Here is an 11,027-nt window from a genome sequence, read left to right on the forward strand (position 1 = left end):
GGCTCCTCTGCCCCGTCCCCCAGGAGGGAGCGTGTTTGGTTGGTTGTCTGAGCGGAGGGGTCCCCTTTTGCCCTTTCCCCGCGGGGTGTTCGTGAGGCAGACGCGCGGCAGCGCGACCTCCCGGGCTGCGCCGCGTTCCCCTCGCCCTTCCCCTTTCCTGTGAAGGGTCACGTTGCTTCTTCCTTCTCCTCCTTACAGACAGGCAGTGAGAGTGGGTTTCTCCCCGCAGCCCCACGACGAGAGCCAGGCGTTAATTCCCCTGGACACGCAGGTGCCGAGGCCTCCCCGTGCGGGGCTGCGTGAGGGGAAGTTCCCCCCACGCGTGCTCGGGGCTCCGAACGAGGGGTGGTCACTCCACAGTGAGGGGTAAAGCCCCCCCCGTTTTGCTCGGGACAGGAGCCGTGCGGGGAGGGGCACGTTCACTGCCACACACGCCTGTTTGGGACCAAACCTTGAGGGGAAATCACCCCCGGTAGTTGCTGAAGTTTGTGCAATAAGGGAAGACGCAGAGAGGCCCCTGGTGATGGGCAAACCTGGCCCTGTGCTCGTGGGCTATGAAATCGTTATTCTTGGGAGCCCTTCCTCACACGTCCCATTGGGGTCTCTCTCTGCCTGTTATCAAGGCTACAAAAGTAAGCAAATCACATGATTTATACCTTTTTTTTAGTGTTCATCCCCACTCGCAGCAGGGAAGCCCGTTTCAGGAGATGGAGCTTTTTCTCTTGTTTCCATGTTTGAGGAGGCTGGGCCTAGGTATAGTTCTTCTGATGATGGATCAGCCTCCTCTCTTAGTAACAGCCCCTCCAGATGTGATTTGTTTAACTTACCTTCTTACCCTGCTTTGTCTTTGATAAGAAGGAGAGAGAACAGATAATTAATCCTCTGTATGTGATATTTATCTGTGCTATGACACGAGCTGGGGTTTGGTTACATTTTCTGATTTTCACTGTGCTCCAAAATAGCAGGCTGCCCTTGGCTGTGCACACAGTTACAGAAATCAAGTGCACATGCAAATATTTATACTTTGGAAAGGTAGACCTGTTACTCCATCACTCTGCCTTGCTTTTTATCTTCCTGTTTTTTTCTTGTTTCCCTTCTGCTCTCCCCCTTTAGTCTTCGTCTGAGCAGATGACAGTTTTGACTGCTAATTGAAGTTATGTGGCTAAGCAGGGCCTCTTTATAACTGGTCTGTTTTCATTCTGCAACACCACTTGTACAGGAATTTCTTTATTCCCTAAAGGGAATAAATACGCAGAGGTGGTCAGGTGTGAGTTATGGCTTGCTACATGTAGCTAACAAGAGTTTTAATCTTTTATCCAAGTTTTGTCCAGTTTTTTTTGGTTTTGTTTTTTATTTTTTCTTCATATCAGAGAGTCATATAGGAGAGTCTTATGTTTAACCAGCTGAACCCAAAGAGTTGAGGGGTAAATCCTGCCTTTGAGTTAGCCTCAGGTGCTTGGAGTTGGATTGATCTCGGCTGTCTGTCATCATCTGAAAATTAGGTATTTAGTCCAAACTAGAGGTGCAGGTGCTTGCTGCTATCTAAAGGACGACAAAGGCTCCCGTAGCATGATTTATTCTCTTTTGTTGTAGCTAAGTTAGGAGATTTGCCTGTCTTTAGTGACTGTTAAGGAGTCTAGATTAATTTTTAGGTGGCTAAAATTTGAGAGGTAGTTTGTTTTGTTATGAAATTAGAGGGAGACCAAAGAGGAAGAAGGAACGTTTTGTGATCTAGCCTGTGAGCTTGCTTCATACCTGAGAGGTTTAAGGTAGGTTAGCATCGTGCTGAGTTCTGGGGTTGCTAGAAGCATGTGAACTCTTCCTGTGGCAAGTGCAAACTTGCAATTTGGGAGTTGCTAGTAAAATTCTTTTTCTCTAGGGTCTGTCGTACAGTGTTAAAAGATGATCATTTGACAACTCGGCAGCCTTTCCACCACATTGCACAAAAGAAGTTTCTTCCATCTGCAGTGTGGCATAATGCAGGTAAATAGTAGCTAAAATTTAACAGATGAGTGCATTGTGAGTTTTTGTGTCTTGTGATAATCATGAAAGCCTACTCTCCTTTCTGAAATTGGTGTGTAATAACATTGCCTGGGTGGTTTGTAATGAAGTGCTGGTGCATTTGGAGCTTGGGGATAAGATGTGGATGGCTCATCATGTGAATGATTATACATGTTTTTTTCTATCATTCAGCTGCCAAGACTTACAAGGGCAATATATTACTTGGGCTTTGCTGCATTTCTCTTTCTTCAATTTCTAGTTTAGTTTAAACATGGCTCTTGTAAAAGACTCTGTCCTGCTTCAGCTGCTGAGCTTTGTCAGATAAAGTTGCTGGCCACCTAGATAGAACCTAGCAAGGCTGGAAATGAAGGAATATTTTCTTTTTTTAATTTTCCTTCTCTTGAACATGCATCCATGTATGGTACACTAATGGGATTCTTCATTAGTATTATCTACAACTTGGTATTAACCCTGAAAAAGCAACATTTAAGGTGGAATTTGTTGTACCTCCCATTTTTTGGCAGGCTGGAGGCAAAAACTAAAAAGAAAGAGGAAAAAAAAAAAAAGGGTGAAACTTGCAATGCAGATAAACATTGTATCTTTGCAGCAGCTGCTGTCCAGTGTGGTAGCAGGAAGACAAAAAAAATCTGCAGGTGCTGTTACATGAAATTAGTCACCAATAGAAATTGTGTTTAGATTTTCTCGGGCAGAAGTTGCTTTTGAATTTAAATTTCAGAGAAGTCCAAACCTATCTTGTCCGGCACTATTTCAGTTCTAATCAATAGTCAGACTGATGAGTAGACTTTAGTATTGTACCTGCTCCTGCAGGTGTCCCACTGAAGGTGGCCCCTGTTTGGTGCCTTCCCTGACCTTGAGCAGGGGAGCAAGTGGGAATACACAGCGTTCTGCAGATCATTGGCAGAAACTATAGACATTGGCTGTAAATTCAGCCAGTGACCAACTACTGAATCATACATTTCAAATGGTTATTCACAGCTGTGCAAAGAACTTTCCAGGTTGATTAATGACTTGAACCTGCTCTTAGAAAGGCAGATCTCCAGCTGCAGGAAATCCTTTTCAAATAGACGTGAACACCTTTTTTGAGAGCTGGGTTGTGCTTTAAGTATTAGAGGTGATGAAAGAGCAATGTGTGATAACTGATAGTGACCTGTTGCTTCCAAAGAATGGGCACAGTGTACTCCATTTACACCATCCAAGTCCCCCACTGTTGGTTATTTGTAAACTGTGTTGGGCCGGATGTCACTTTGGATGCCAGCTGGATCTGGAAGGTGATCAGGGATGAAGCTAACTAGTTGCTTGTTCTGTTGGAATTATTATTCTCATTTTCATGCTAAGCACTTCCATGCTAAGAAATAAAATAAAATGCATTGTGTATGTTCCAGTTGGATGAATTGTTACCATGACAGATACGTGCAGCAACAATTTGGTATTTGTAGTGGAATTTGTCATCTAATACTGGAGAGTCATGAGCAAAATGGCAGTTCAGAGAAATTAAAATGTCAGCTTTTTTTTCCTGTTTTAAATCCCTCTGTTGCTTGTATTTTGAAGTTATGTGAACTTGTTTCTGAAGTATAATTGTAAATATTGGTTCCTGGATGTTTTTAGATTTTAAACGTGTTCTTTTCTTTCCTGACTGTTTGTATATATCATTGTGTCATTTGATGTGGGGTGAGTTAGAAAGAAGGAGAACTTAAAAGAAGATGGGAGACTGTCCCTAGCTGATGTTTAGCTTCTGTGGGACAACATGCATATGCTGTGTCTGCAGGAAAATACACTATTAAATGTACACCGTTAAACATAGAATATTAAATTTTAGTCAAGGTCACGTTTTTTTTTACACTCTTCTGTTGAAAACCAGACCTGTACCAGAACGGAGCGTATATTAAAACTATTCTTTTAAATAAACAAGCATTGAAATAGATTGTCTGGGGAAACCATGAAGCCCATTATCAAAGATACCCTGTACCATAAAGGAACCTTCAGTAAAAATTAGTCTTTTAAACATCTTTACCAGTGAATCGTAAATATTTTTATTTTGAGTTGTTTGGCCAGTTCAATTTCTGGAGGATAAGTAATAGCTTGTAGTAGCTTTTCACTCTGTGGAAAATATTATGAGCAGGGTGTGTTTCTGTGTAGCTGTTATTATACTTGGTTTTTATTGTGCTGAAAAATGACATAAAACCCAAACTCCATAAATCATGTCTATCTTCAAGAGTAGTTAGTAAAACTGATTATACTTTGGACAGGAAGTGATAATGCTGGAAGAGAGAGTTGACAGCATATGAGGGTCATAAAAAATCTAAACACAAGAGAAATTAAGGTGGCATCTCTTGGCCTTCAGTGAGGGTGGTGAGATCTGTGACTTTTCATTTAGCCTACTTAGGCATGATTACATTATTTTTCTTCTCTTTATTCTTTCTTAATTTCCAGTGAGAGGCCTGTTTATTCAAACTCAGGACACACCAAATCCAAATAGTTTGAAATTTATTCCAGGGAAGGAAGTGTTGGAATCCAGGACTATGGAGTTCTCCACACCAGCTGCAGCATTTTGCTCACCTTTAGCAAGGTATCATTAAAGACATCCTAATTTGTTTGAGGGGTCAGTATGGGCTGTGTGTCTGCAACTGGTGTTTTTATGGCTGCATCACAGCAAAATGCATCATGGTCTTGTTTATGCAACTAGATTGAGAGTTGTAAATATGAGTATTCTTGAACAGTTGCTGCATCTCCAGTGAGACCTTTGGTCCTGATTTTGAAAAATCATTGCCAGCAGAATACTCTTAATTCAAGCGGTTACTTGTAAGTCATGCAGCTTTTCAGAATTGGAAATAGCATAAAGAAGTAAATAGTCCCCAAATACTAGAAGTCAAATGTAGTAGCTTGCTTGCTTTGACAGATGTTGGTGCTAGCATGAACTTTAAAGCCAGAGAATTTTTCCTTCACAAAAGGTTTATGATGTTTTGATCAAAGGAAAGCCAGTTTGGGCCCATTCTTTCAGGCTGGATCTGTAACAGGTCCTGAGACTTGCAGTTTTCACTACTAAGATACACGATCCGGAGTAAGAGTAGCTGAGCAGATACAGGATCATCCTGGTACAGGATGGAACACCATCACAAGCCTCTCTGGAAATATTTAGAAGGATCCATTTTGCATGTGTGTCATTGCTTTCACTTTAGCCTTTGAAGAGAAACTGTGTCTGTGATGTGGGTGGGAGGGCTTTGATGTGAGGGTGAAATCCAGAAATGCTGCAGAAATCCCAGCTTCAGGCATCTTTTTGTATGTTGGAAGAATCATATGCAAATGTAGAAGCTGTTCCATGTGACATTCTCCCCAGAAATTGTAGGGTTGTCAAACATGCAGCTCTGACATTTCCAAAGGTTTCTTGCAGAGTTTTTTGAGAGCAAGCAGGATCTTTGCAAGCAAAGCTCTGCAGCTCCAAGTGATAAACACAATGTGAAAGGTTTTTGAGAGCATCAGAAGGTGTTGCTGGAGTGCTGAAGCTGCAGGATCTGATTCTGCCAAGGTGCATCAGGTTGCAGAATGCAACTGCCTGTCAGAAAGTGGCTTTTGTCATGTATCTGCAAACAGATGTTGTCATCAGAGAAGATGTATGTGCTAGAATGTGTACCCTGGCAAACAGCTTGTGTGTGTTGTGCAGATTAATGGCACATTTTATCTACCTTTATCACTAAAACCCAGGTTATGTGTTTTGTAAATGGAATACTGAATTATTTTAAAAGGGAATATTCATTTTCCAAAGTAGTAATAAAAGCTTTATGAAGGAGAGGGCAGAGAAATTATTTAATAGCTTGGTGCATTTGCATAATTTAATTTTGTAAGGAACCTTAAAATCCAGTTGGTTTAGTGATGTAAAAGCCCAATGCACATGTAACTGTTTCATGTGTGGAAATTCTTTCAAATGGGTGTTGTGAAATCTCTTCTGCCATTTTTCATCACACATACTTTTGTGAAAGGATTTCCAATTCTTTTGTTGCATTTTTTGTTTTTCAGTCTCTCAGGAGAATCTCTTTTCTTTTCCTCCCTCCCCCCCATTGCAAAAACACTCTTGCAGCCTCATGCTGTATTTAAATCCAAGTACTTCCTACTTATAATTATTTTTAATTGTTTTTTACTCTTCAGGAATAGCATCATTTATTTATTCTTTACATGATTTTGGGGAGGGTTTATTTAGCCATTTGTTGAAATTGGTCTTAATTTTCCCATTCCACTTTTTATGCTGAAAATATTGCCAAAAATATGCTGTTTTCTATCATCTAAGTTCTTGTGTTGCTTTGGACTGTGCTCATGAACCACTTGGTTTTTGAGTCTTCTGTGGGCCATCTAAGCAATTCAGTATGAATCCTGAGCCTTTACTAAATCTTTAGATTTTTCATGTGCTGTACAGTAATTGAAAATATTGATGATATCACAAAAATATCACAAAGTGAGTTGGTGTATCAGGGCCTTGTGGACTGGGCACTAATCCTTTTATTAATGGCAGCAGCATTGAAGGCAGTTTTTATTGAGCTCAATTGCTTTAAATACCTTGCTTTAATCTGTTTCCTTTTATTTGTAATAGTCCTACCTGAAACAATAGGTACCTACTAGTTTTGATGCTGATGAAATATGTTTTTATGTACAGAATATAATTTTGCCTGCAAAGATGAACTGGGGGAACTCTTTCAGACATCTTTCGGAAAAGTCTTGAATTTTGTAAATGTCTTTAAGATGGGGTCAGTTTAACCATTTATGTTGCTTCACAACAGCATCTCTGCCTCTGAGTAAGCTGTAGGTGAAGTAACTCAGTTTCTCTTAATGGTTCAGGTTTAGTGCTTATTTTTGCCTAGAAATGCATTTTTTCTGTGACAGATTAAATAAGTCTTTAGGAGTTTGCCTGAAACATGTGTGCATTTTTTGTTTTGTTTTTCAAACAGGCAATTATTCAGAATTGAAGGAGTGAAAAGTGTGTTTTTTGGACCAGACTTCATCACAATCACCAAGGTGAGCAGAACAGAGATTCAGATGTACTAAAAGATGAGCTAAGATTCAGCTGCCTGATAGATGACCACAGAGGATATCAAACCAGCCTCTTGACCATGCATAGTGGAAGTACTAGAGTCAATGTCCACGAGCAGCATGAAGGGAATTGCCTTTAATATAGAAGAAAAAAACCCTGCATTGTGGTGTGTGAAGAAGCACTGGGGTAGGTTGCCCAGAAAATTGTAGATTCTTTGATCTTGAAAATGGTCAGCACTGGACTGGACAAGGCCCTGTGCAATGCAACCTTGGAGGCTGGCTCTGTGTTGGGCAGGAAGGGGTGAGGTGATCTCCAGAGAACACTTACAAAGAACATGGTTGTGTGGCTGGGACAGACAGAGGGCGTTGCAGGCAGTGTTGTGTTTACCCAAGGTGTGAAGTTCATGTCAGCAGAGCTCAAGTATTGCCTGGTGTCCTGGTTTGAGTCAGGATAGAACTGATTTTGGGGTTTTTTTGTGATTTTTTTTTTTTTCAGTTAAGTTCTGTGTGGTTCTGCTCTTACTGTGTGAACAGCCCAGGACAGTACAGTGAATGATAATTTACAAACAATTAAACCTTTCTGGTGACTACTATCAGTTGAGTCTTGCTGAACTTTTTTTGGCAGAGCTGGACTTGATTAAACTATGAAATCAAATCCATGCAGCAAATGTGAGAGCCTGTTCTGATATTTTTAGTGTAAGAAGAATTTCTGTATAACTTATTAGGACATACATACCCTGTTTTTATTGATGTGGATTTTTTTCTTCTGATTCTCATAGGAGAGTGAAGAGCTGGATTGGAACTTACTGAAACCAGATATTTATGCAACTATAATGGATTTCTTTGCCTCAGGCTTACCTGTAGTTACTGATGAGGCACCCAGGACAGACACAGGTAAATCAAACTCTACAGGAAGAGGCCTGTTATCTGCCTTTAGGTTTAGATTTTCTGACATCCACAAGAGCCACCATTTGTCCCTCAGAAAAGTGTGTAAAACAATTTAAAGTGAAAACTGCCAAAATTAACACAGGAGAGAAGTTGCAGGACTGCTATGTCCTCAGGAGCACCCTTGCACTGCCTGAAGGAGTTGCTTACCCATGGATACGAAGGCTGCTTCTCATCTCCTGTAGTAGTAGGATTTTACGTGTACAGGAGCTGTGCTGAACTGTGTGTTTGGGCAGTGGGCACCACGTTCTGTGGTACTTTGTGTGTGTGAGATATTTTTGCAGGTGCTGAGGCTGTGTTCAGAAGGTTAAGGGGTGTTGCTGCCTATTGTTTTGTATGGGCACCTACAAAGGTTATTTCCCTCCTTGAATCAAAAAAGTGTGCCCAGGCTTAGTGTCTGTGTCTTAATGATAGGTTTATGGCCTTAAATGAGGAAGAAATACTAAGAAGTCTTCTCCGAACTTCAATAGAAAGTAATTGAGACTAACTTTTAACTCAAGGGCAGTATTTTGCCTTGTTTTTCTCACTTGAGCTTAAAACTGCATCCAAACCTCCTAACCCAGACATGTTCATAATTCTTCTCCTGTGGGATTTTTTTATTGTGCTAAACCTTTACTTCTGAGGATCCTGCCTTAATCCATGCATCCCTTTAGAGTGTTCCTTGTTTCTTCCTTTAAAAGGTGGTACAACTGTTGTCTGTCAAGGCCTTTGCCTGGTGAGAACTTTGAACCAATACTGGTTTTTGTCATTGAAAGCCTGACATGTGCAGAGGATTGTGCAGAAAAAGATACTGTGAATTAAGGCTTCTGCTCTCTGGTTTCAGACATCTCAGCAGTGTTTTTGTGCCATTTCATCCTGCCATCATGGATATACATTGTCATACATATACATTGGAGTTCTCTCCAAGGTCTGATTTGCACATTTTTCTTTTCCTAAGCTGCATCAGAAGAAGATGATGAAGTTGTACTGATGATTAAAGAGCTGCTGGACACAAGAATAAGGTAAATTGGGACATTTCTACTAAACGGAACGGGTTATTCTTGGGGTTTGGATTTATTTAGGGAGCAGTGCATTTTTCTTTGGATATGTGTGATTTCATGGTTCAGTATCTAGTGTGGGGGTTTAAAGTGCAAAACTGGCCAGACCTGAGAATCGTTTCCTCCAAGTGAAAAGTTTCTGTCTAGTTTTCCTGTGTCCTTTTGAAGTCCTTTAACTCCATAAACAGTCCCTATTGCTGAGTGATTTTGGAACAGTGTATATACAGGTCCATTTGATTTAACCTCCTTATTTTTAAACAGCAAAACCACCATAATCTCTGCCTTTAAATTTCTTTTTCCTCTGTTGTATTAGTGTCTGTCTTGATTATACTTGTCCTTCCCTTCCAAGTATTCCAACACAGTTGATAACGCTTGTATCATACTCTAAAGGAAAATTTAAATTTAAATAAGTGTGTTTCCCTCATTGTCTGGCCTTCTTTCTTTTGTAGTTTTATTGATATTTTAACACAGCTTGAATTTAGAAATGGCTGGTAACTAATGAAGTCTCAAGAGTGGCTGTGGATGATGTTGTTTACCTGAAATGTATTTTTATGCTCATTAGTTGCCTTTCAAAGTGAATTGAAAGGAATAAGCAACTTGGCATTTAAGATGCCAACAACATCTGATGTGTTTCTGAAGCTGTGGTATCTGATGGTGACATCTTCCCTGGCTCACAAATTACAGCAACCAGAAACTTGGGTGTGGGTGTGAAAATAATGGAATTCAGTTTAATTTTTCCAGAAGCTGGGATGAACTTGGGCTTTTTAATTTAATTTTTTTTTTAGATACTGACTTTTAAAAGTGATATTTAAAAATACCAATTTGGTTATCCCAGAGATTAATTTTCCTGTGAAAGGAAAGAGGTAGAAAGTGTGTAACTCAAGTATGCTGTTTTGTAAAGCCATGACAGAAAGTACCATTTGGGAGGCCCTTCTCTTCTATGTGGTTATTGAAGCTCCTTCTGGTGTATTAGTCCTTCATTTCCCAGTGGCCTTTTGTAATGGTCACAGAATTTCTGCCCATATTTCTGGGTTTCCCCACTTTTTTATTTATCTCTTTCTTTCCCTCTACCCCTTGGTGAACCAAGAAGCTGTTGATGAGAATATTAGCAGTAGTTATCTTAATTTTATAGCAGGATAGTTTACAGCAGCTATATATAAACCAGCTGTACATACAGAGCATTTATTGTTTAGTCAATCACAAATACGTGCAAAAAAGTTGTCAGAAGGTGCAGGATGGAGGGAACGTAGGTCTGAAAGGTCCTGTAGTGTGTTAAAAAAGTTACATTTCAAATAACAAAAATTGAATTTTTAGTCATGTTCTTTGGCTTTCTGGAATGGAGATGATTTGCTATGGTGAGTTGCTAATAAACATGTCAGATGTGTAGATTATTCTCCTAGGAGTGTAGTTCTTGAAAGGGTTATTTTGGAAATCAGCATAAAGAGCTTCTGTTAAGAGTAACTTGGTGGTTTTAACTTGGTCTGGAAAAATGTTGCTATGGGGATACAGTCACACTGCTGGGCATTTGTTGCTTGCAAAAGAGACCAGGCTGCATAAATGCTAATAGTGCTGGGATGTGATCTTACCAGATGCTGGTTTCTTCCCCGGATAGCAGTGTTAAGTTTTTTATATAGTTGGAGCTTTTTTCTGTCCTGTGTAAACTGTGGTGAACTGGATCTTTATGAAAGCACCTGAGGACTTCTTATCACTGTCCCTCCTCAGGTAATAGATGCACATGCATCATGTGGTAGGACACACACCTGTTACACTTGGCACACAACCCAGGCAATCATTGTTGCCTGCGGACAGGGCCTCAAGGCAAACTGGTGCTTCTTTGCAGGCTGAATGAAGCCCTGCTCTAAAGTGCTTACCCCAAGAATTTCAGTGGTTACTTCATGTGCTGCTCTATTCATTGCAGATCTGTTTTGCTTAATATCCTCTAGAAACCAAGAGCTGCCAATTGAGAGAGTCTAGCAAAGTATGGAAATCTGAACCAGGGCTGTAGGG

General features: G+C 40.4%; 1 protein-coding gene across 1 annotated transcript in view; it reads left to right on the forward strand.

Moving 5' to 3' along the window:
- Positions 1-11,027, forward strand: part of NFU1 (NFU1 iron-sulfur cluster scaffold) — a 19,583-nt gene that overhangs the window by 6,996 nt on the left and 1,560 nt on the right. Inside the window, exons 2-6 of the mRNA XM_009999351.1 lie at positions 1,880-1,983; positions 4,453-4,588; positions 6,957-7,023; positions 7,818-7,932; positions 8,921-8,984. Coding sequence (XP_009997653.1) covers positions 1,880-1,983; positions 4,453-4,588; positions 6,957-7,023; positions 7,818-7,932; positions 8,921-8,984 — 486 coding nt within the window. The remainder of the gene's footprint in view (positions 1-1,879; positions 1,984-4,452; positions 4,589-6,956; positions 7,024-7,817; positions 7,933-8,920; positions 8,985-11,027) is intronic.

Source organism: Chaetura pelagica, unplaced genomic scaffold, assembly GCF_000747805.2.
Source record: "Chaetura pelagica isolate M959 unplaced genomic scaffold, ChaPel_1.0 scaffold526, whole genome shotgun sequence".
NCBI lineage: Eukaryota > Metazoa > Chordata > Aves > Apodiformes > Apodidae > Chaetura > Chaetura pelagica.